At 32.7% G+C, this 25,656-nt stretch overlaps 1 protein-coding gene across 1 annotated transcript in view; it reads left to right on the top strand.

Annotated features, from left to right (window-relative positions):
- LOC137648494 (anoctamin-7-like) overlaps positions 1-12,962 on the top strand; it is a 193,639-nt gene extending 180,677 nt beyond the window's left edge. The window contains 7 exon segments of the mRNA XM_068381412.1: positions 3,318-3,446; positions 4,100-4,190; positions 7,061-7,266; positions 8,661-8,791; positions 10,013-10,103; positions 10,572-10,703; positions 11,141-12,962. Of these exon segments, the coding sequence (XP_068237513.1) occupies positions 3,318-3,446; positions 4,100-4,190; positions 7,061-7,266; positions 8,661-8,791; positions 10,013-10,103; positions 10,572-10,703; positions 11,141-11,605 (1,245 nt within the window). The 3' untranslated portion in view covers positions 11,606-12,962.
- The last annotated feature ends 12,694 nt before the right edge of the window (positions 12,963-25,656 follow it).

A 25,656-nucleotide genomic window follows, 5' to 3' on the forward strand; every position in this document is an offset into this window, starting at 1 on the left:
TACCTCCGCCAATGAAGTTGGGAGGAGGTTATGTCTTACCCCCTATTTGTGTGTTTGTTTGTGAACAGCTTCCTGGCTGCAATTTCAATCGTAGAGTAATAAATCTCCCAGGGATTAACTGTTACGTAAAAAGATGGAAATTATTAAATTTTCGAAGTTCAAAGTCACGATCAAGCAAAATGTCTAATAAGAACAATAACAACAATAAAAGAAAATTTATTGGATACATCGGTTTAAGATTTACATAACTAGAAAAATTCAAACTTATAGAATGATATAGCTGGGGAATTATATAAACCTAAATACTATTTACATAATTTTGAGTTATTTTGATGACGTAAATATTACTTGTAGTACCCAGCTGACTGGTATTTGACTCCATTGGATGAATAAATTTAATAATTACATTACTAAAACAAGATTAAATTTTAGGAATAATGAAACTGGTGAATCATATCAACAAATAGAAATTAGATTTTTTATTTTCTTTTTATGACATTATTACTTGTAGTGCCCAGCAGGCTGGTGTTTGACTTCATTGAATGAATAAATTTAAGAATTGCGTAACTAAAACAAGATTAAATTTAGAAATAATAAAACTTGTGAATTACATAACTAAAATTTAGTTTTTTTATTTATTTGATGATGTTATTAATTTCAGTGCCCAGCAGACTGGTGTTTCAATTTATGGAATAAATTTAAGAATTACTTAACTGAAACAAGATTAAATTTTAAAAATAATAAAATTGGTGAATCGTATAAAAAATAAATTTTGATTTATTATTATTTTAATGACATTATTAATTGCAGTGTTCAGCAGGATGATGTTCAACTTTTTAGTATGAATAAATTTAAGAATTACATAACTGAAACAAGATTAAAAATATAAATTATAAAATTGATGAATCATGTAAACAAATAAAATTTAGATCTTTTTATTTATTTAAGGACATTAATTGAGTGCCTAGCAATTAACTTAATTGGATGAATAAATTTGAGAATTACATAACTAAAACCAGATTAAATTTTACCAATAATAAAACTGGTGAATTATGTCAATAAATAAACATTAGATTTTTTATTTTTTTGATTACATTATTAATTGCAGTGCCCAGCTGACTAGTTTTTACTTTAATGGATAAATAAATTTAAGAATTATATAACTAAAACAAGATTAAATTTTACTAATAATAAAACTTGTGAATTACATAACTAAAATTTAGATTTTTTATTTATTTGATGACATTATTAATTGCAGTGCTCAGCAGGATGATGTTCAACTTAATAGTACGAATAAATTTAGGAATTACATAACTAAATCAAAATTAAATTTTACTAATAATAAAACTGGTGAGTCACTTAGACAACTAAAATTTAGATTTTTCATTTATTTGATGACAGATTAAATTTTAAAAATAATAAAACTGTTGAACCATAAACAAATAAAATTTAGACTTTTTCATTTATTTGATGACATAGATTAAATTTTAAAGAATAATAAAACTGTTGAACCATAAACAAATGAAATTTAGATCTTTTCATTTATTTGATAACATAGATTAAATTTTAAAGAATAATAAAACTGTTGAACCATAAACAAATGAAATTTAGATCTTTTCATTTATTTGATGACATAGATTCAATTTTAAAAATAATAAAACTGTTGAACCATAAACAAATAAAATTTAGACTTTTTCATTTATTTGATAACATAGATTAAATTTTAAAAAATAATTAAACTTGAACCATAAACAAATAAAATTTAGATCTTTACATTTATTTCATGACAGATTAAATTTTACAAATAATAAAACTTGAACCATAAACAAATAAAATTTAGACTTTTTCATTTATTTGATGACATACATTGAATTTTGAAAATAATAAAACTGTTGAACCATAAACAAATAAAATTTAGATTTTTCATTTATTTGATGACAGATTAAATTTTAAAAATAATAAAACTGTCGAACCATAAACAAATAAAATTTAGATTTTTCATTTATTTGATGATAGATTAAATTTTAAAAAATAATAAAACTGTTGAACCATAAACAAATGAAATTTAGATCTTTTCATTTATTTGATGACATAGATTAAATTTTAAAAATAATAAAACTTGAACCATAAACAAATAAAATTTAGATCTTTACATTTATTTAATGACATAGATTAAATTTTGAAAATAATAAAACTGTTGAACCATAAACAAATAAAATTTAGACTTTTTCATTTATTTGATAACATAGATTAAATTTAAAAAAATAATTAAACTTGAACCATAAACAAATAAAATTTAGATCTTTACATTTATTTCATGACAGATTAAATTTTACAAATAATAAAACTTGAACCATAAACAAATAAAATTTAGACTTTTTCATTTATTTGATGACATAGATTGAATTTTGAAAATAATAAAACTGTTGAACCATAAACAAATAAAATTTAGATTTTTCATTTATTTGATGACAGATTAAATTTTAAAAATAATAAAACTGTCGAACCATAAACAAATAAAATTTAGATTTTTCATTTATTTGATGATAGATTAAATTTTAAAAAATAATAAAACTGTTGAACCATAAACAAATGAAATTTAGATCTTTTCATTTATTTGATGACATAGATTAAATTTTAAAAATAATAAAACTTGAACCATAAACAAATAAAATTTAGATCTTTTCATTTATTTAATGACATAGATTAAATTTTGAAAATAATAAAACTGTTGAACCATAAACAAATAAAATTTAGATCTTTTCATTTATATGATGACAGATTTAATTTTAAAAATAATAAAACTTGAACCATAAACAAATAAAATTTAGATCTTTTCATTTATTTGATGACAGATTAGATTTTAAAAATAATAAAACTGTTGAACCATAAACAAATAAAATTTAGATTTTTCATTTATTTGATGACAGATTTTATTTTAGAAATGATAAAACTGTTGAACCATAAACAAATAAAATTTAGACTTTTCATTTATTTGATGACATAGATTAAATTTTAAAAATAATAAAACTTGAACCATACACAACTAAAATTTAGATCTTTACGTTTATTTCATGACATAGATTCAATTTTAAAAATAATAAAACTTGAACCGTAAACAAATAAAATTTAGATCTTTTCATTTATTTGATGACAGATTAAATTTTAAAAATAATAAAACTGTTGAATCATAAACCAATAAAATTTAGACTTTCATTTATTTGATGACAGATTTTATTTTAAAAATAATAAAACTTGAACCATAAACAAATAAAATTTAGATCTTTTCATTTATTTCATGACATTATTAATTGCAGTGCTCAGCGGGCGGTTGTTTGATCGAGCTGGCCCAGCAGTTGGCAGTGATCATGATTGGCAAACAGGTCGTCAACAACGCCCAAGAGATTCTCGTGCCTAAGGTCAAGGCTTGGTGGCATAAGAAACAGGTCAGCTTTCTTCTTGGACGTTTCAGTATCCAAGTGTTGAATGCTTATATTTTTTCCTTTTATAGTGTTATTATTATTATTATTATAATTATTACTATTATTATTATTATTATTATTATTGCTATTTTTATTTTTATCATTATTATTGTTATTGTAATTATTATTATTATTATCATTATTATTATTATTATTATTGTTGTGATTATTATTATGATAACAATTATTATAATTATGATTATTATTATTATTATTATTATTATTATTATTATTATTATTGTTATTATTATTATGTACTGTGTAGTCATTGATTTTGATTTTACATTATTATTATTATTATTATTATTATTATTATTATTATTATTATTATTATTGTTATTATTATTATTCATGTACTTCATAGTCATTGATTTTGCTATTACGTCATTGTTATTACTTTATTATTATTATTATTATTATTATCATCACTGTTATTATTCTTGTTGTTGTTGTTACATTTTTATAAGTTGTATATAACAACTTTATCCTAATTGTTAATCCACTCATTACTAGGAAAGTAATGTTTATGGTTCTTGCCCTTTGAATAGAATAGAGGAGGAGTCTTTCTGTGCATTTTAATAGTCCCTTCATTTAATTGTTTTATTTTCCTATTTCAGGTAAAAATGGGTCGCAAGGCCCGGACGAGATGGGAGGCAGATTACCAACTCATCGATAACGAAGGACTCTTCCAGGAGTACCTGGAAATGGGTAAGATAAATGGAAAACTGAGAGAGAGAGAGAGAGAGAGAGAGAGAGAGAGAGAGAGAGAGAGAGAGAGAGAGAGAGAGAGAGAGAGAGAGAGAGAGAGAGAGAGAGACAGACAGACAGACAGACAGACAGACAGACAGACAGAGAAAGGAAACTGGACGATGAAGAGGCGGCTCTTTGAACTTGAGATAGAGAGAGAGAGAGAGTTACGAGGATGTTAGAAGTTACGAGTTTTTGTGATTTTTTCTAACTTATTCTTGAACTCGTTTACCGTGTTACTGTCCACTACAGCCACTGGAAGTCTGTTCAATGTGAGAGAGAGAGAGAGAGAGAGAGAGAGAGAGAGAGAGAGAGAGAGAGAGAGAGAGAGAGAGAGAGAGAGAGAGAATAATTATCAGTCATTTAGTGTGGAAGCTATAAAAGAGAGGGAGGGAGAAATTATCAGTCACTTGATGTAGAAGAGAGAGAGAGAGAAATCGTCAATTGTTTAGTGCGGAAGCTAGATAATAAGTGTTTTAATTTCTTGAGGACTTGCTAGTGCATCCATCCATTTAGAGAGAGAGATTATTTGGCGGCTGTACAACGTTGGTCATCCATACTGCAGAGTAAAAACGACAGGGTATGCTTTATAATATGTTGATGCACTGGAAACCAAATAAAGAAAAATATCTTTTGTTTCATCTCTAGTTGAATTGTCAATGCTTCAATTTTTGATAAAAAGAATATAAGTAAGTAAGATCTTAAGTTTATAAGTTAAATGGTAGGACAGGATTAGAAATGAAACTATAAGAAATTAGTCGAGTCCCATGTGTGGATGAGATCATGATGAGGGGTAGATGGAGATGGTTTGGGCATGCTCTTCGCTCTTCCCAAGAGAGATTAGTTCACCAAACGTTCAGCTGGGCTTCACAAGGCACTAGAAGAGTTGGAAGACCCAGACCTACATGGCTGAGGACTATGAAGCGCGAAGTAGGAGATGATGAATGGAGTATTGAATTAAAAGCTCAAATTAGAGACGACTGGCGAAATCTAACAGAGGCCTTTTGTGTCAATAGGCGTAGAAGGAGATGATGATGATGATGAAGTTCATGATTAAAGAGCAAATTGTTACTCCTTTCTAAAGTAAATTAAGAAAAATTTTCGTGGAGTTTTGAGTTTGGTGTGGAAGTTAAAGAAAGAAAGAAAGAGACTCGAGAGGCCTTCATTTGCAGGTAACGCGAAACTGAATTTTTCCAGTGAGAGAGAAATGGAGATTAATTGAAGCCATTAGCGGATCTAAATTGAACGCCTCATTAACAGCTCAGGACTTTACTAATGGCCTCGTTTACTTTCAAACGAGCAGTTGGGAGATCTAAGATGGAACGGTGTTGCTTCTTCCTTTTCATCTTTACCGTCCCCAACGAAGTTGGAAGGAGGTTATGTTTTCGCCCCTGTTTGAGTGTTTGTGTGTTTGCAATTTATGTTTGTGTGTGTGTGTTTGTTTGTGAACAGCTTCCTGGCCACAATTTTAATCGTAGCGTAATGAAACTTGCAGGGACCAACTGTTATGTAAAAAGCTTGAGATGATTAAGTTTTGGAAGGTCAAGGTCAAAGGTCACGGTCAAGCAAAATGTCAAATTCACGTAATCAGCCATAAGTTTGGACATCGTTCTCACGGAGACTTCAAACTTGGTTCATATTGGAGTGTATGAAAATCCACGCCAATTAATACAGTTAAGGTCAAGGTCAAGATCGAGGTCGAGCAAAAGGTCGAGAAATAAGCTGCTGCGGCGGAGGTCTGCGCTCTACTGAGTGCCCCTCTAGTTTTTTCTTTGTGCTCGGCCAATTTATTTCACAAATCTCCACCTACGAAATGTTGAAGCAGATGTGCAAAATTTTAACACAGTCTAGCGATTTTAAATAAGTTAACTGCCAGTCTCTACTGCCTGGTCATTCGCCAATTCCTGAGATGAAAGATTTTTTGTATTTAATCATAAGTCAGTTGCAGCTTCAAATTTCTTTATTTCATAGCGAATGTCTCTCTATTGATGAATCATCGTCTGTAAAAATTACCGTTGTATCAATAGCAAATCCCTGTACTTTACTTTTGACCTCGTTTAGTAATGCAGATGTTATAATTGCGGATTTATTTAATTATATCAACCTTGTTTAGTAATGCAGAATGTATAATTGATGGTTACTTTAAGTATATGTTTACAAAGATTATGAATAATATGTCTGGAAATTGTATAGGGATATTCTGCTATATTCTAATGATAATATCCGGTAGATTAGTGATAAGCACTTAGAAAGGCGTCTCAGTCAGTGCATAAAATTCCTTACTTATATGTACTGTATTTGTATTATAATTTAGTTAAAGTTGGTCATTTTGGTTTTAAATCTGTCAAAGTATTTTTATTGAAGGAACAACAATTTTAGTCTAACGTGAGCGTTTTAAAAGTTATAGATGCTTCCTGAGCAAAGATTTGGCAGTAATTTTAGTCATCTGGAAGTATTTTAAACGTTATGGATACTATCTGAGCAAAGAACTGTTAGTAATTTTAGTCTCCTGGAGTCGTTTTAAACGTACTGGTATTTCAAAAGTACATTTTGCATAACAATAGTCCTTTTAATACAATATACTTTGGATACTATCAAATCTGTCAGTAATTTTAGTCTCCTGGAGTCGTTTTAAACGTACTGGTATTTCAAAAGTACATTTTGCATAACAATAGTCCTTTTAATACAATATACTTTGCTTTTATTTTGACTTATCTATATTCGCCACCTTCAACTATTGCCTCAACTTACGAAGCCTCGAGTCTAGAGTTTGACTCAATTATCAAACTGATTCACTGCTTCAAAAACCTTCAATTTCGAAAACTTTCCAGTGCTGCAATTCGGCTTCATCACCATCTTCGTGGCCGCCTTCCCCCTGGCTCCACTTTTCGCCCTCCTGAACAACTGGGTCGAGATCCGACTGGACGCGAGGAAGTTCGTCTGCGAGACGAGGAGAGCCGTTTCAGAGCGTGCTCAGGATATCGGCATCTGGTTCACCATATTGGATTTCATGGCTCATCTCGCTGTCATAAGCAACGTAAGGCAGTATTATTATTATTATTATTATTAATGTTGTTGTTGTTGTTGTTGTTGTTGTTGTTACTAGCTAACTACAACCCTAGTTGGAAAACAGGATGATATATGCCCAAGGGCTCCAACAGGGAAAATAGCCCCGTTAGGAAAGGAAATCGGCCTACTTTCAATCATATCTTGAGTTTTGTTAAAGTTCAACTTCATTATTATTATTATTATTATTATTATTATTATTATTACTACGACTTGCTAAGCTACAACCCTAGTTGGAAAGGCAGGATGCTACAAGCCCAAGAGCCCCAACGCGGAAAATAGCTCAGTGAGGTAAGGAAATGAGTAAATAAACTGCAAGAGAAGTAAGAAACAATATCAAAACATTTTAAGAACAGTAGCAACATTAAATTGCACCATGCACTAACTTTAGCTATGGCTCTATTAGGGGATTCAGCAACCCAAGTTCTACAATTAGGAGATTGAATTTATGCAAAGAGAGCAGCATCTTCTGCATATACAACGCGCATATTTTATACGCCAACCTTAGAAACCTCATTACTGAAGTTTAATAAATGTATTTTACTTGTAGCTTAACTAATACATAGGTTAATGGTAACATCGTTAAACAAGAAACCCTTCTTTCGACATTATGAATAATGGATAAATGAGGAAGCAAGACTTATCCTCGCCTGCTTTAACAGTAGAATCTCAACGGTTGCCTGGTGCCTTAGCCAACCTACTACCCTTGGGCTCTAACAGGGAAAATAGCCCAATGAGGAATGGAAACAATTAAAAAATAAAATAGTTTAAGAACAGTAACAACATTAAAATAGATGTCTCCTATATAAACTGTAGAAACTAACAAAACAAGAGGAAGAGAAATTAGATAGAATTGTCTGACCGATTGTACCCTCAAGCAAGAGAACTCTTAACCCAAGACAGTGGAAGGCCGTGGTACAGAAGCTATGGCACTACCAAAGGCTAGAGAACAGTGGTTTGTTATCGGAGTGTCCTTCTCCTAGAAGAGCTGCTTACCATAGCTAAAGAGTCTTCTACCCTTACCAAGAGGAAAGTGACCACTGAACAATTACATTGCTGTAACTCCTTGGTTGAAGAAGAATTTTTTGGTAATTTAAGTGTTGTCAGGTATATGACGACAGAGGAAAATATGTAAAGAATAGGCCAGACTATTCTGTGTACATGTAGGCAAAGGGAAAATGAACCGTAACTAGAAAGAAGGATCCAATGTAACACTGTCTGGCCAGTCAAAGGACCCAATAACTCTCTAGCGATAGTATCCCAAAGGGTGGCTGGTGCAATAAGTTCCCCATATCTTTAGTTTGCAGTCTTTCACATGAAAAAAAATATTCTTTAAATGTTTATTGAAGTTGCAATTTGTTGTAGGCGTTCCTGATTGCATTCACTTCCGAGTTCCTGCCAAGACTCCTCTACAAATACGAGTATGATTGGTCGCTCAGGGGATACGTTAACTTCACTCTCGCCACAGCCCCTGATGAGTTTAAGGAAGACTGCAGGTGAGTCTTCAACGAGAAAGTATTTACTCGTCATCATCATCATCTTCTTCATCTCCTCCAACGCCTATTGACGCAAACCGTCTCGGTTAGATTTCGCCAGTCATCTCTATCTTGAGCTTTTAAATCATCTTCTACTAAACGCTTCATAGTCCTCAGCCATGTAGGCCTGGGTTTTCCAACTCTTCTAGTGCCATGTGGAGCCCAGTTGAAAGTTTATTATTGTTTTAATTATTGTTGTTGATATTATTATTGTTATCATTATTATTATTATTGTTATTATTATTTTTATTTTATGGGTATTAATAATGATAATAATAATAATAATAATAATAATAATAATAATAATAATAATAATAATAGTAATAATAATAATGATATTGAAGATTACAGGTAAGATTTTAACCTGAATGAAATTACATTATTATCATTATTATTATTATTATTATTATTGTTGTTGTTGTTGTTGTTGTTGTTGTTGTTGAGGATTGTAGGTAAGCTTTCAATAAGAATTAATAGATTATCATGATTTTTTTGTTGTTGTTAATGTTATTGTTGTAGTTGTTGTTTCAAGAACTTCAAATCAGTGATCGGGTTAAATTGTTGAGATAATGATAATAGCCATCAATTTGAACTCTGTTATCCTTTGATTTCCTTGATGAATAGGATTTTTTCCTGACTTAGAGTAACTTTTGAAACTAAAAAGGATTTTAAAGAGTTCTTTGCAACAGATTAACTATATATATATATATATATATATATATATATATATATATATATATATATATATATATATATATATATATATATATATATATATATATATATACTGTATATCCTTTCTGAGTGGGGATATCTTAACGTGGTGAAAAGGTTTTTGTATCGCCATGATTAGCAAAACTATACTAGTTAGAGCCATCCATACTAGGTGGGTTTGCTATGAGCAATCATACAAAAGTCTCGCACCATCACCAATCCGCAGTGGCCAGCGTGATGATGAGAAATGGCCAAACCCCAGACATGAATAAGGGCATGTCTGAGGCCTCTGTCCTGCAGTGAACTAGAAACAGCTGCATTTGTTGTTGTTGTTGTTTATATGGTCTGTTTAGTGTAATAAATTTAACTACTTAACTAAGAATGAGTTCCTTCGAGAGTATTACTATCTTCAAAAGTATCATGAGTTATTGTTCACTGAAATTGATTATCCTTATTTTCATTTAACAGGTACAGAGGATACAGAGACTCAGAGGGAAACCACACTACCTTCTTCTGGAGGCTTCTTGCAATCAGACTAGGATTCGTGATTGTCTTTGAGGTAAGACTGGGAAAAGTCGTACACTGTTAAAAATTTCCATAAAAAAACCGTAAAATTCTGGCAACATTTATTCCAGGATTTTTACCGTTTTAAATACTGTTATATTGACGTAAAAGATTGATATAACGTAAGCAACCTGTACAAAATAATAACAAAGTAAGGTAAAATTACGGTCGCCTGTATTTTACTGAAATACGGCTGAGAACAGTATATTTTTACGGAGAATTCCAGATCAAAATTACGGTTTCTTTTATAACAGTGTAATGTACATAATCTGCACTGACGGCACTGCAGTACAACCCAAAAAGGGGTAGAGTACTGATGAAGCCTACGTTTTAGTAAACTGTTGAAAAAACTGTAGTTTTAATAAGTAATTCGTAAAATATGTTAACAGCAAGATTAACATACATTCATCATCTAGCATGTAACATATGATACCAGTAAGATTAACATACATTTATCTTCCAGCATGTTGTATTTGGCATATGCCGTCTCATCGACATAGTCGTTCCAGATGTTCCGCATAGCCTGGAAATCAAGATGAAGAGGGAAAGATATTTAGCAAAGCAAGCCTTGGCTGATTCTGACAATATATTGAAGGTTTGTCTAAAATCATTTCTTTCGTGTGTGAATTCTGCTATTCAAGTTTTTATATTTCTTATTAAGGTTGAATGCTTCAATCTAATGAGTGATAGCAAAAAGGGTATAAGAGGATGTTTCTGGTTATATATATATATACAGTAAGTCTTTCTTTCGGGTCACAACGAGCGTCATTGCCAGACGTATAACTACTTAGTCCCTCCCCGTCCATCGGGTAGGGGGAAGAGGGAGTTGTCATATCCTAGTAAAAGGGAGCACCCCGAGAGGTACACTCTGAAACCACAACTGCTGTGTTGTTGTTAGGAGGGGGGGAAGAGATGTGAAGGGTTGAATCTGTGTGTATGCATATCTATCTAAATATTTCCCTGTCATATTTGACAGGTCGCGTACACTAGTGTTATCATAAACATCATTGACGACTTCTCCCACAATTACAGGTTGTACAGGGAAAAGACGAGGACGAAGACGATGCCGTGTTGAGCAACAACATGAGCAACATCAGGAGGGAGGCGGCAGAGGCCCTTCCTCAAACCAAATCTTCTTCAGGAGCCACTTATGCCCCGAGGCAATATTCTCCAACTACTTCCTTACCGTCGAGTACCGACATCAGGGAGTCTCCTCCGGTTTCAAGTTCCACCATCTCTTACACGAGAGAGTCGCCCAAAGTCACGACCTTCACGACGACGTCTCCTACGGAAGAGGCGTTTTCGCGCGTCAACACATCCAGCCCCAACACGCCCACGATTTCCTCGTCATCCACATCCAAGTCCTCCTCCGGGAAGAACCCGCTGCGTAACCCCCATTCGTTCTCCAACAGCAGCAGCCCAACGGCCTCCTCCAAGAGCCATCACGGCTCCCCCTCATCCAACTCGAATAAAACTCACCCGCGTGCCCCCACATAACAACCAGCTGCCTCCACCCGTCCCATCGTTGTGTTCAAGCAGACCTCAGTGTAAATTCTGTTGTCCCTTGAACACAAGTCTTGAGTTCTCGTTTCAGTTGAGACCGTTTAGTGTCACCTTTTCCATCTAGATGGCATGCGTGTGCTGGGAGGAAAGGGGAGACCAGGAATATTAGGTTTTTAGCATCATACGGGTTTATTCATCATCGCTGAGAACAAATTCACGCATTCTGCCATGTTTATCATCATCTCTCTGCGGATCAGTATTCTTTATCTTGGATCATGCGTAGCGTATGTCTGTAAGTTTCCCTGATCCCTATCCCTCGCTGCCTGCAATAACCTCGTGGTATGAATGAAAATAAAGCTTTTTTATCATTATTTTTTCATCCTTCAGCAGGCAAAGGTGACAGCGTCTCCTTAGTGTTATTTCTTTCCTTTTATGGTTTCGAATGATTGACGGGTGGAGGCCGAGAAATGGTTTGTGATTTTTAAACAGTGCTGCTTTAGTCTGAAGAGAAAAATAAAAACAGTTGAAGTGACTGAATTAATTCATAAGAATTTTATAAATGCGTTGATATGCCATGTAGATTTTTTTATCCAAAGTGCTGCTCTCCATTCTAAAAATCAATTTTTTATAAGAATGGGATGAAATATAAGCGTATTAGATTAAAAAAAAAGTGTAAAGCAACTGACTTACATTGCTTTTGACTCCATTGCTATTTAGTGACAGAAAATCATTTGTCTGCCAGTCGCTGAACGTGCAGCTTATAATCTACCAGTATTAAGAAGAAAAGTGTGGAACTAGTGAAAGTGTTAAAGGAAGGAAGAGATAAGTAGAAACTAGATACGAGAGTAAGAAAAAGAAATGTTTTTTACGACTACACGCTTTTACTATTTCACTTTATCGCACGTCCTTATGGCTTGGGGCTCCTCGACTTCTGCTTGAGTGAAAAGCGATCTTCCTTTTTTTTTGTCTGGTGGTGTGGGATTTTAGCATCTATAGATGGATGTCTTGGGTCACTGGATGACTTGATATTTATTTTGGGGAATTTTTGGGGATTGTTTCATATCGATGACATGTTTAGGATAGAGAAGGGATTGCATCTCATTTTTAGTTCGTTTCTTCATCGTCAACTTCTTCTTGTCTCGATTTCATGATGTTCATTTGTTTTTCAGACGCCATGTTTTTTTTTTCTTTTTTTATTCTTCGAGGTGTTACGATGTTTCTGAATTCTAACCGAAGGGCAAAATACATTTTGTGGTTTGTTGATTTCATGTTAATTGCACAGTCTGTCATTTTAATGAAAGCAAATTGAACATAATACATTCCATGATTTGTTGATTTCATATTCTTGAAATTAATCATACAGTCTTATATTTCCCTGAAAGCAAATTGAACATAATACATTACATGATTTGTTAACTTCATATTCTTGAAATCAGTCAATCGATTAAAGTCTGATATTTCCCTGAAAGCAAATTGTACATAATACATTCCATGATTTGTTGATTTCATATTCTTGAAATTAATCATACAGTCTTATATCCCTGGAAGTAATTTGAACATATTACATTCCATAATTTATAGATTTCATATTCTTGAAATCAGTCGATCATACAGTCTTATATCCCTGGAAGCAATTTGAACATATTACATTCCATAATTTATAGATTTCATATTCTTGAAATCAGTCGATCATACAGTCTATATCCCTGGAAGCAATTTGAACATAATGCATTCCATAATTTATTGATTCCATATTCTTGAAATCAGTCAATCATGTGGTCTGATATTTCCCTGAAAGCAAATTGAACATAATACATTCCATAATTTATTGATTTCATATACTGGAAATCAGTCGATGATACAGTCATATTTCCATGAAAGCAGTTTGCCAAATACATGCGATAGAAATTTAACATAGCTTATAAAATCCTACTATAATTGTTGAATCTTCCAATCAAGTACTGTCAAAAACTAATGCCTTCCTCATTAATGCCTATTCAACATTTTCTAAAATGGTCAAAGATCATTTGACACATCACTAGCACATTTTAATTGTAACAGCTAAACGCAGAATCATTTTGCATTTACAATCTCAAAAAACTTACTTTGCGAGTTATGTATCTCTTGTTTGATTTTTATTATTGATACTTTATTATTTGGTTCCTTTGAACTTCAATCAAAAAGGAAATGATTTGATGTAAATAACATTATATGTTTTTAATGCCATAATTGAAGGCAAATTTCTCTTAAGATATCTGTCACTTTTTCAAGATTTTGTTACATTTTTAAACTTTGATTACGTTTTTGTTTTTATTTTAGAAGTTTGAGATTTTTTGTATTATGTAGATTATTTTTACTTTATAATCTTGAGTTTTTTATATGTAGATTATTTATACTTTGCAAGTTTAGGTTTTTTATATGTAGATTATTATTACTTTACAATATTAAGTTTTTTGAAATATGCAGATTATTTTTACTTTACAGCATGAAAGTTTTTATAACATGTAAATTATTTTTACTTTTCAAGCTTGAGTTTTTTAAAATATGTAGATTATTTTTTTTTAATTTACAAGCTTGAGTTATTTATGTATATTATATTTACTGAACAACTTTGAGTTTTTCATATATATATGTATATATATATATATATATATATATATATATATATATATATATATATATATATATATATATATATATATTATGAGTCAGATATTTATACTACATATCAGATGCAAATACAGTACGTTTATTGAGTCATGAATCTATTTATATGTTTTAGAACACTTAATTAGACATAGCTGAGCTTTTAATTAATTCAGTACGAAACGGGATTTTTTTTTCAGAAAGGGAAAGTGTGGTAGATATTACGACTTTCTTGATAGTAAATAACAACCCCCCCCCCCCCCCCCCCGTTTCCACATCCCCTGCTTAAGTCTATTTGTAATAATTCAATTTTAAAAGGACCAAGTTTACTTCTGAATATTATAATTAAAATGTTACTTTTGGAAAACATTTTCACAATCAAAAGCTGTTTGGTTGCATAGCCAAAGGTAGAAAATATTTAGGAAATTTTAGCAAGGGAAGCTACTATCAAACACACACACACACACACACACACACACACACACACACATATATATATATATATATATATATATATATATATATATATATATATATATATATATATATATATATATATATATATATATTCTGAGAGGAACGTAGAGAGGAGAGGTCCCCTTTTTTGTTTCATTTGTTTGATGTTAGCTACCCCTCAAAATTAGGGGAAGTATCTTGGTATATGTATGTATGTATGTATATATATATATATATATATATATATATATATATATATATATATATATATATATATATATATATATATATATATATATATATATATATATATATATATATATATATATATATAAATATATATATATATATATATGTATATATATATATATATATATATATATATATATATGTATATATATATATACAGTATATATATATATATATATATATATATATATATATATATATATATATATATATATATATATACAGTATATATATGTGTGTGTGTGTACGTGGAGAAAATGGTCTTTAATCTACCTGTGAGACATCCGTTGACACTAATAACATCCAAACTTTATGCCAGTCAGATAGAAGTAAATGTGCATAACTTTTTTTATGAATAGAAATATTTTAATGCTTGAATGAGAAGAAAAATAATTTAGATAGTGATTAATTGAAGGGATAAATGCAATAGATAGAATGTGCTTTGGCAGCTTAAAGCTGACGGTATTTTCTTGAGGTGTAAGGGTTGTTTAGCGTTGTTTTTCTGGTCATTTTTTATGTTCATTTGAAAGCATTCAACATTTCACAACGCATATTGCTCATTTATTGTTAAATCGATACTATCGAAGCACTCACAGAACAAGAAAGTTTTCAGTTTCCTTTTGAAAGCCTTATTATCTTCAGTCTTTCGGATGTCTATCATTATTATTATCATTATTCATACAAGCGTTCCCATCACAATTTGTTCTTAAAGAGTTGAAATTCTAGAAAGATGAATTGAAGAAGTTGGACAGCCAAGTGATACAAGACCATAGAAAAAAGAATGAGTAAAAGAAGGTTTATTCATCAGTCTAAAGTGGCCACAAGGATGAGTACAAGGTTTAATGGTTGAATCGTAAATGAACAGATTGTGGTAAAATGTCCACATTAAACTTTTGTAAGGATGTGAAAATAGTCGATTAACTTGTTTGGTATAGTTCAGGGTTGCTTTTTCCCCCAAGGCAGTTAAGAAGATATGTAAAGATTAAAGTCAGGTATGTGGAACAAAAGTAGATTTTGTTTATGAAAAGTGGAATATTCATTGTTTACAAAAAATACAGTGATTGCGATAATAGGGTGGCCTATGTGGTAACGTTCCTGAGTGGTGACCGTTAAACTGGGGTTCGAGTCCCGCTCAAACTCGTTAGTTCCATATGTTGCTGCAACCTCACCATCCTTGTGAGGTAAGGATGAGGGTTTTGGGGGGAGCTTATATGTCTACCTGCTGAGTCATCAACAGCCATTGCCTGGCTCTCCCTGGTCATAGCTTGGGTGGAGAAGGGGCTTGAGCACGTATCATATGTATATATGGTCAGTCTCTAGGGTATTGTTCTGCTTACTAGGGCAATGTCACTGTCCCTTGACTCCGCCATTCATGAGCGGCCTTAGAAGTTCAGACAAATGTTTGCAAGAGAGTTGAAAAATGAAAGCTAGAATGAATGGTAGACAATTTAATGGACTGATGATCCTGGAGTTCAACACTACGATAAGGCACATGCAGTATTGAAGGAAGATTTGAGTTACACAAGAAAGGCAACAAGGGCTTTGCAGAAGTACTGGGCTAGAAAGGTGTCTCATGGGTCACTGTATTTGGAATGTATAAAGGGACTGTTGAGCCGAGTCTCCTTTATACAAAGGTAATTGTTCGAAGGTCAGCAATAGGCAGCGGAGGTAGGAGGCAGGTCTTCATGTCCAGTCATATCTGTATTGACTATGACCATGACCAGAGTCATCTGTATTAACTCTGCTCATGTCCAGAGTCATATCTATTGACTCTGATCATGTCCAGAATCATATCTGTAGTGACTGATGATGTCCAGAGTCATATCTGTATCGACTCTGTATCCACGTAGGATCACCCACCCCGAGCTCATTTCCGTATATAGGACTTGGAGAAGTAGGCAATGTCTGCTGGGTACTCAGCAAGTAAACTTGTTGAGCACCTTTTCTAAATCCCATATTCACAGTTTGGTTGCAAAGCATGAGTAGAGTCGAACTGAAGACTGTATAGGAAGCAATGGGCGTGCTAAGATGTGTTTAACATTATTGATTACATAGAGTGGTAGATGTGTTTAACATTATTGATTACATAGAGTGGTTTAGTCAGGCCAGAAGTTCCAGAGTTAAATTATTATTACTAGCTAAGCTGCTACCCTAGTCTGAAAAGATGGATTGTATAATCCCAAGAGCTCCAACAGTGAAAATAGCCCTGTGAGGAAAGAAAATAGAATAGTGTGCCTGAGTATACCTTCAAGCAAGAGAGCTCTAACACAAGACTGTGGAAGAACATAGTAGAGCATGAATCACTATCCAAGACTAGAGAACAATGGTTTGATTTTAGAGTGTCCTTCTCCTAGAAGAGCTGCTTACCATAAGTAAAGAGTCTCTTCTATCCTTACCAAGAGGAAAGTAGCAACTGAGCAATTACAGTACAGTATTTGACCCTTTGAGTGGAGAAGATTTTTTTTATTATTATTATTATTATCTTAGTGTTGTTAGGTGTATGCAGAACAAAAAGAGAATGTGTAAAAAATAGACCAGAATATTCGGTGAATGTGTAGGTAATAAAAAAATTAGCCACAACAGAGAGATATAATGTACTATATGGCCAGTCAAGGGAACCAATAACTCAGAACTCTAACAAACTAAAATAACGACAAAGTATAGTATGAGGTGGTTTGATCATGTGGAATGTAAGGAGTTAGAACCGTGTGTAAAGGGTGATCAGTCATTGTTATTACTAGACAAGTTACAACCCTGCTTGGAAAAGCAGGATGATATGTGCCCAAAGATTCCAGCAGGGGACAATAGCCCAATGAGAAATAAATTAGGTAAATGAACTACTGCACAAGAGAAATATACAGACCAGTAAGAAATCATTGAATGGTTGACGTATGAGAAAGGTCATTGGTATCTAAGAGCTACAAGACCAACGCAAATATCTTGAAGATTTATTGGAGATGTGTGCTGTTATTATTATTATTATTATTATTATTATTATTATTATTATTATTATTATTATTATTATTATTATTATCATTATCATCATCATCATTATTATTATTACTTGCTAAGCTACAACCCTAGTTGGAAAAGCAGGATGCTATAAGCCCAGGGGCTCCAACAGGAAAAATAGCTCAGTGAGGAAAGGAAACAAAGAAAAATTACATATCTTAAGAAGAGCACCAACATGGATATCTACTATATAAACTATAAAAGCTTTAACAAAACAATAGGAAGATAAATAAGATAGAATAGTGTTAATATGAATTAGCTTTCATTGTGAAGATTTTATGACCTTGAAAGATTTATTAGCAAGAATTGATATAATTACGTTTTCATGTTTAACAACTGTTGGTAATTCTATAGTTATCAATAACTGGATTTTCTATTATCTCAAAGTTTAGGCCTACCTTCAATTCTCATTGGAAATTTTCATGGGAGCATTAGGCCTACAGAGGAAGCTTTTAAGTAAGACAGTTGTATTTTTATAGAGAATGGTAAAGCACAGGCTTATTTAAAGGCTATTTTTCCGAATTAGCACTTACATTTTATTTAATTATTCTAGTTATTTTTTACGATATCCTTTATCATCTTAGTAATTTTTAATTTTCAATTATTCTCGAAAGGTTTGATCTTTCAAATTAAATTATACTGGCAATGTCACAATGAACGGAAGTAAGCATAGGCGTATCTCTCTCTCTCTCTCTCTCTCTCTCTCTCTCTCTCTCTCTCTCTCTCTCTCTCTCTCTCTCTCTCTCTCTCTCTCTCTCTCTCTCTCTCTCTCGTAGTTATGTTCATTCTCTTAAGTTAAAATCATAAGAAAAATAGCAAAAAAAGTAAACCATAATGGCCCATAATGACAATTATGTTAAATTTAAGAGCACAAGACATATAAATTAGCAAGGAACTGGTTTCAACAATACTGCGATACTTTTGTTTTGGGCAAGGTAGCGGACCATTTTTTTTTCTTTTTTATTTGATGCCATTTCTTATTTTATATGGTAAAATATTAATTATTACAGCTTGGGATATGTCTAACATGCGTTATTTGAATTAAATGTATACTTCTATTGTGATATAAGTCAACAGTATGCAATGTAAAATAAGGTAAAGGTCATATTTTTTTTTCTTTTATTGTCTGCTGAACTTGTTCTTTCCAAAGAAAAGTGAAAAAATATGCATCAATGTACTTTTAGATAGGTAAAATCTTACATCATAGGACGTTAGTATATATAAATCAGATACTAGCTTTTAACTTTCGTGTATGAAGTTATTTTTAATAGATTTTCGCGATAATAACTCATACATTAAAATAATTAATTGTAAACATTCCAAAGAGAACGGTTCTTATCCTTTCGTTCGTATGATGCCTCGATGAACTTGTTCTTTCCAAAGTAAAAATGAAAAACAGGCATCAATGTACTTTTAGTTAGGTATAATTTTACATCATAGGACGTTAGGACATATATAAACTATTTAATAATTTTTGGCTTTCCTGTGTTTATTTTCAAATAGATTTTCAGGGTAATAATTCATAAACTAAAACACTTAATTGTAAACATTCTAAAGAGAACTGTTCTTAGCTTCTAGTTCATAATGCTTCGACGCCATTACGAAGTTCCGAACGTAAAAGACATCGTCTGTCAATTATTCGTGATTTGCTTGTCATAGAATTATTACAATCGGGAAGTTTTGTTTAATTTGTGAAATATGAAAGACTGTGATCATTGTGAAGGGTAGAATGGTTTACGAGACGTTAGGAGGAATTGTTACGACTGTAGGCCAACAGTGGCTGAAGATGACTAATGGTGAGTGTTAGGTTTTGCAGTATCGTATTTGGTAATAAGATTCTATCAAAGTATATTTCAAACATATGTTGTTTGCATAAACCATGCCAAATCAATAGGCTAGCCGAATGATAAGATAGAAATGTAACCCATTCCTTGTTTACTGGAATTTACATCTGGGTCTAACAGAGGCCTATGTTATAAGGTTTTGGCGGTATACGTTAACTATACCTGTGTGACTTTCGGAGTTGAATCGAAGTATGTGTAGAGTAAGGTAATGGCATCCTAGCTTAGGTTAGAGCCCATAATGTATCAATATTTAAATCTGCCAGAGCTGAGGCGGGACAATTTACCAGCCTAGGCTAGCCCAGCAGGTAAATGGGTATTATTGTAGTTTATTTCAAGGTAATGTAACCTAGGGGGAAAAAAACTACCTTTTTCTATAGAAAAAAGATCCAGACTTGTAAAACTTAACCTGTAAATGATTATATAAGTTTCATGAGTTGCACGAAATAAACCGGACACCTAAAGCAAAAGGGTTTTATTATAATTGTGGACGGGACAAAATTTTTTACTAAAGGCAACTATTTCATATAGAAGAATGCCGTTTTCTTTGAAAAGCCGTCTGTATCTATAATTTTACAAGCTAAAGGTATAGAATAAAACTTAGGCAGTTTACAGAAAGGCAGATGCACCTACTAACTAGTCCCAGTAAAGGTAAAGGCATTTCAATATAGGTAAGGTTAGGTAGGGACAGATTTCTTTGATCTAATAGAATCAGTTTCAATGTTCCTTTTTCTATGCTTGAGCTAACGCTTCTCCACCAATCCACAAACTTTCCTATAAGTTATCCGATGAAGTTACTGTACATGGGATGGCATAGTTTTAGAATTATATTTTTTTAATTAATATTTCAGGGGTTTAGTAACATATAGAAGTTTGTGAAGGTATGTACAGTACTTGTGTCAAGCAATTCCCAATCGGTCATTTTCAGCCCTAATTTTTTTTTTTAATACTGCCTGTGTATGTGCCAGTTGCTAGCTGGATTTTCATGGTCTGGTGAAGGAAAAAGGGATGTCTAAAGCCAGGTTAGGTGAAGGCCCCAAAATCAGGTTAGGTAACAGATTAAAAAATCAGGTTAGGTGACGGATCCCAAAATCGGGTTAGGTAACGTATCCAAAAATCAGGTTAGGTGACGGATCCAAAAATCAGGTTAGGTGACGGATCCAAAAATCAGGTTAGGTAACGGATCCAAAAATGATGGCTCAAGAATTAGGTTATGTGAGGGGTTCTGTTATAAAGAACAATTTTGAACCATTACATATGAGGTACTGCCATGCAATTTAACAATTACTGTTGAGGGGCGTGGTAGCCTTTTGGAAGAGTCCCTGCCTGTCAATCTGCTTGAAGGGCGTTCAAGACCCGCTGAAATTCGATAGTTTCTAAGAGTGTCTGCAACCTCACCATCCTTGTGAGCTAAGGATATGTAGTTTAGGTGAGCCTGTAGGTATACCTGCTAAGTCATCAGTAGCTATTGTCTGGCCCTCCTTGGTCCTAGCTTGGTGGAGAGGGAATTGACTACTGATCATATGTGTAAATGATCAGTCACTAGGAAATTGTCCTGTCTCTTGTCTCTTGTCATTCATGAGTGATCTTTAAACCTTTAAAAGAACTATAGCATTAATAACTTATACGTATTGCAGAAGTAAGGTTATTTAAGTGATCGAATACAGTATTTGCAGTTTGTGGTTGATTTTTTTTCTTTTTTTCTTTTTTTTTTAATATGTTAGTTAACAAATTCTGGGTTTTATTGCTGCAGTACTCTCTCTCTCTCTCTCTCTCTCTCTCTCTCTCTCTCTCTCTCTCTCTCTCTCTCTCTCTCTCTCTCTCTCTCTCTCTCTCTCTCTCTCTCTCTCTCTCTCTCTCTCTCTCTCATTAGTAAGTCTTTAATATTATATGTACAGTATATATACATACACACACACGTATATATATATATATATATATATATATATATATATATATATATATATATATATATATATATATATATATATATATATATATATATGAAAGAAAAATGAATAAATATCTACTGATAAACGTATTTCCCCGGTCAGTTTTGTCTTTATGAAGTCATGAATTTCAATATGCATTTGAACTTGTATTTATACAGAATAATTTACATAATTGTATTATTTCAAATATGTTTTCATCTCTCATTCTTGGTATCGTAAATCATAGTTTATTGAAAAATGGGGTGGTCGTCACATACTTAAAATTATTCTGTAAATTTAGGAACATGGTTTTGTCCTACCACTGTGAGACTTTTTTTTTTTTTTTTTTTTTTTTTTTAATTATTATTATTATTATTATATTAAACTTGCATTGCTTCTATAGAATGCATGTGATACTTTACCATATCATTCATATGAGAATAAAGGTGTTGTTTTTATGTTAGTTTTTGCTGTCTTTCTTTTAGTGGGAGTCTCTTAGGAATTATTGGGTTGGCCATTCTTAAACTGTAAATACAAAATAAACTTCTGTACATGATTAATAACTAGCAAACAGGCTATGCTTAACGGTTTTTTTTTTTTTTTTCTTTTTTTTTTTTTGAATAAACTACAGTACTGTATATTGTTTATTTTGTGAACTTCCAATGTTCTTGCATTGTATATTGTTCAATATATTTTTTATTTATTCATTTATTTGCTTTTTTCATCAGTTTATTTAATTCTTTGCATATTTAATTTCTAAATGACACATATGTTTGCTACGGCTTTAAATGATCAATTTGCTTTCTCTTACTACACCGAAATTTGGCATAGAGTAACAGAGGTGCAATCTCCCACTTTTAGCTTCTACAGCCTTTGCAAACATCTCTTTAGACGAGCAGTTTCACTAGTCGTTCGTTTGTCGACGACTCCATCTAAAAGTCCATCGTTTTCGCAAGTCGTTCGTTTATCCTGACTCGCTTGGAATCCTGGTATTTTCGCAAGTTGTTCATTCGTCTCGACTCGCTTGGAATCCTGGTATTTTCGCGAGTTGTTCATTCGTCTTGACTCGCTTGGAATCCTGGTATTTTCGCGAGTTGTTCATTCGTCTCGACTCGCTTGGAATCCTGGTATTTTCGCGAGTCGTTCATTCGTCTCGACTCGCTTGGAATCCTGGTATTTTCGCAAGTCGTTCATTCGTCTCGACTCGCTTGGAATCCTGGTACTTTCGCGAGTCGTTCGATCGTCTCTACTCGCTTGGAATCCTGATATTCTTGTGAGTCGTTCGTTCTTCCCGACTCCCTTAGAATCCTAATATTTTTGCGAGTTGTTCGTTCATCCTTACTCGCTCGGAATCCTGGATTCACGAGTCGTTCGTCTTGACTCGCTCGGGATCCTGGTATTTTCACGAGTCGTTTGTCTTGACTTGCTTGGAATCCTGGTATTTTTGCGAGTCGTTCGTTCACTTCGACTCGCTTAGAATTCGGATATCTTTTCGATTAGTTCGTTCGTTTTGACTCCCTTGGAATCCTGGTATTTTTCGGAGTAGTTTGTTCGTTTTGACTCCCTTGAAATTCTGTTGTTTTTTTTATTGAGTATTCGTTCATTTTGACTCCCTCTCCCTTGCGATTCTGATATATTTTAGAGTAGTTCGTTCCTCCCAGCTCGCTTGGAATCCGGGTATTTTTCGGAGTACTGTAGTTTGTTCATTTTGCCTCCCTTGGAATTTTGTTATTTTTTTATTGAGTAGTTCGTTCATTTTGACTCCCTCTCCGTTGGGATTCTGATATTTTTTCGAGTAGTTCGTTCCTCCCAGCTCGCTTGGAATCCGGGTATTTTCACAAGTCTTTCGTCTCGACTCGCTTGGAATCCTGATATTATCGCGAGTCGTTCGTTCGGACTTGCTTGGAATCCTGGTATTTTCACGAGTCGTTCATCTTGACTCTCTTGGAATCCTCATTTTCGCGAATCGTTCGTTTGTCCCAACTAGCTTGGAATCCGGATGTTTTCGTGAGTCATTCGTTCGTTCCGACTCGCTTAGAATCCTGATATTTTCGTGAGTCGTCTGTTCATGTGCTACTCAATCTCGAATCCCATAATTTTCGTGACTGGCAAATCGCGAATCATTTGTTCGTTCGTGACTTGAGTCGTGAATCCTAAAATTTTCGCGACTGGCAAATCGCGAATGGTTCGTTCGTTCACGACTCGAGTCTTGATTTCCGTCATTTTCGTGAGCCGTTTGTCTCGACTTTTCTCTCGAATTCCAACTTACTGGTTCTTAATGTACAACCTTTTTCTACTGTTAGTAATATGGTGTGCCTTCCCTCTATGTCTGTAGGTTGTGTGAAAGGCATATTGCCAAAAAAAATATTTTTATCGTTGGTTATTGGTTATAGATTATATATATATATAGACATGTTATTCCTAATATGAAATTAAAATAAAAGTGATGTACTGTCTGAGATATGAGATTGAGTTTTCCCTCTGTTGTGATGGGCAGTCGCTTCGTGTTGAAAACTTTTCAGTTTCATCTGGTTTTGATGCGATTGAAAAGAACGTAGGTTTAAGTTTCTCTTTCATATTGATTTTATCTTTATAGTTTATAAATCCTCTGGTGCTTGGCTGTTCAGTCGGATAGGTTAACTAGGATTAGACGTAATAATGTTAATTTTTGGATTGAGAACTTTCATATTTGTTATTTAAATCTTAAACGATTGTTGCGCTTATTTTATGTTGCATATATAAGTACAAGTGACTCGGCCCATCGTCTCAGAAGGAGGTGCTCTTGCCCTAACCATTTAGCTTCAGAAGATTTTTCTCCCATTTGAGCTGTTTTCCCCAATTTTCTGAATGTTAAAAAAAAAAACCACCTGCTCTACGCATATATATATATATTCCATTTTCTTCACTGCAACATGAACGAAACAAACATATAAAAAATGTTATATGATATTTGAAATTAAATTGAATAAATGATTGTGGGTGTTTTATTCATTCTCTATTAACCTTGCCTGTGAGATATTCAATCTTTGGAATGTTTTTAGTTAGTTTACGCTATTGAGTGCCCCTTTAGTTGCGTTTGCAACGTAAAGCAAACTTTCAAGAATGTTTTATGATTTATGTGGTATAGTTAACATTCCAGTTCATGGTAACAAAGTCCTTTATTATTATTATTATTATTATTATTATTATTATTATTTATTATTATTACTGTATTATTATTATTATTATTATTATTATTATTATTATTATTATTATTACTAGCCAAGCTACAACCCTCGTTGGAAAAACAAAATGCTATAAGCCCAAGGGCTCCAATAGGAAAAATAGCCCTGTGAGGAAAGGAAATAAGGAAATAAATAAATGATGGGAACAAATTAACAATAAATCATTCTAAAACCAGTAACAACGTCAAAATAGATATGTCATATATAAACTATTAACTGTCAAAAATAGATATGTCATATATAAACTATAAAAAGACTCATGTCAGCCTGGTCAACATAAAAATAAGTTGGAATATGACCGAAATGGAGATGTATTTTCTCTAATAATTACGAAATGAATGAGTTTGGAACAGACTAATGAAATAAGAGGAAACTTTATTGGAACTCAAATTCTTGCTGCGGTCACCCAATGGCATAATAAATCTGCCGTACCTGTAAAATTAAGTCTCTTTGGTACATTCGAATTAACTTTTCAATTTTTTTTTTTTCATACAATTGCCTTTGGCAAAATTCGAAGATTTTGCGAAGGGCATGTATTCACCCCTGTGGTTGTTGTTGTTGTTTTGTTTTTTTTCTTCTAAAAATATGCTAATATTGTTTAATACTAGCCAAGCTACAACCCTAATGGGAAAAGCAGAACACTACAAGCCCTAGGGTTCCAGCAGGAAAAGTAGCTTAGTGAGGAA

Source organism: Palaemon carinicauda, chromosome 10 (genome assembly GCF_036898095.1).
Source record: "Palaemon carinicauda isolate YSFRI2023 chromosome 10, ASM3689809v2, whole genome shotgun sequence".
Classification (NCBI taxonomy): domain Eukaryota; kingdom Metazoa; phylum Arthropoda; class Malacostraca; order Decapoda; family Palaemonidae; genus Palaemon; species Palaemon carinicauda.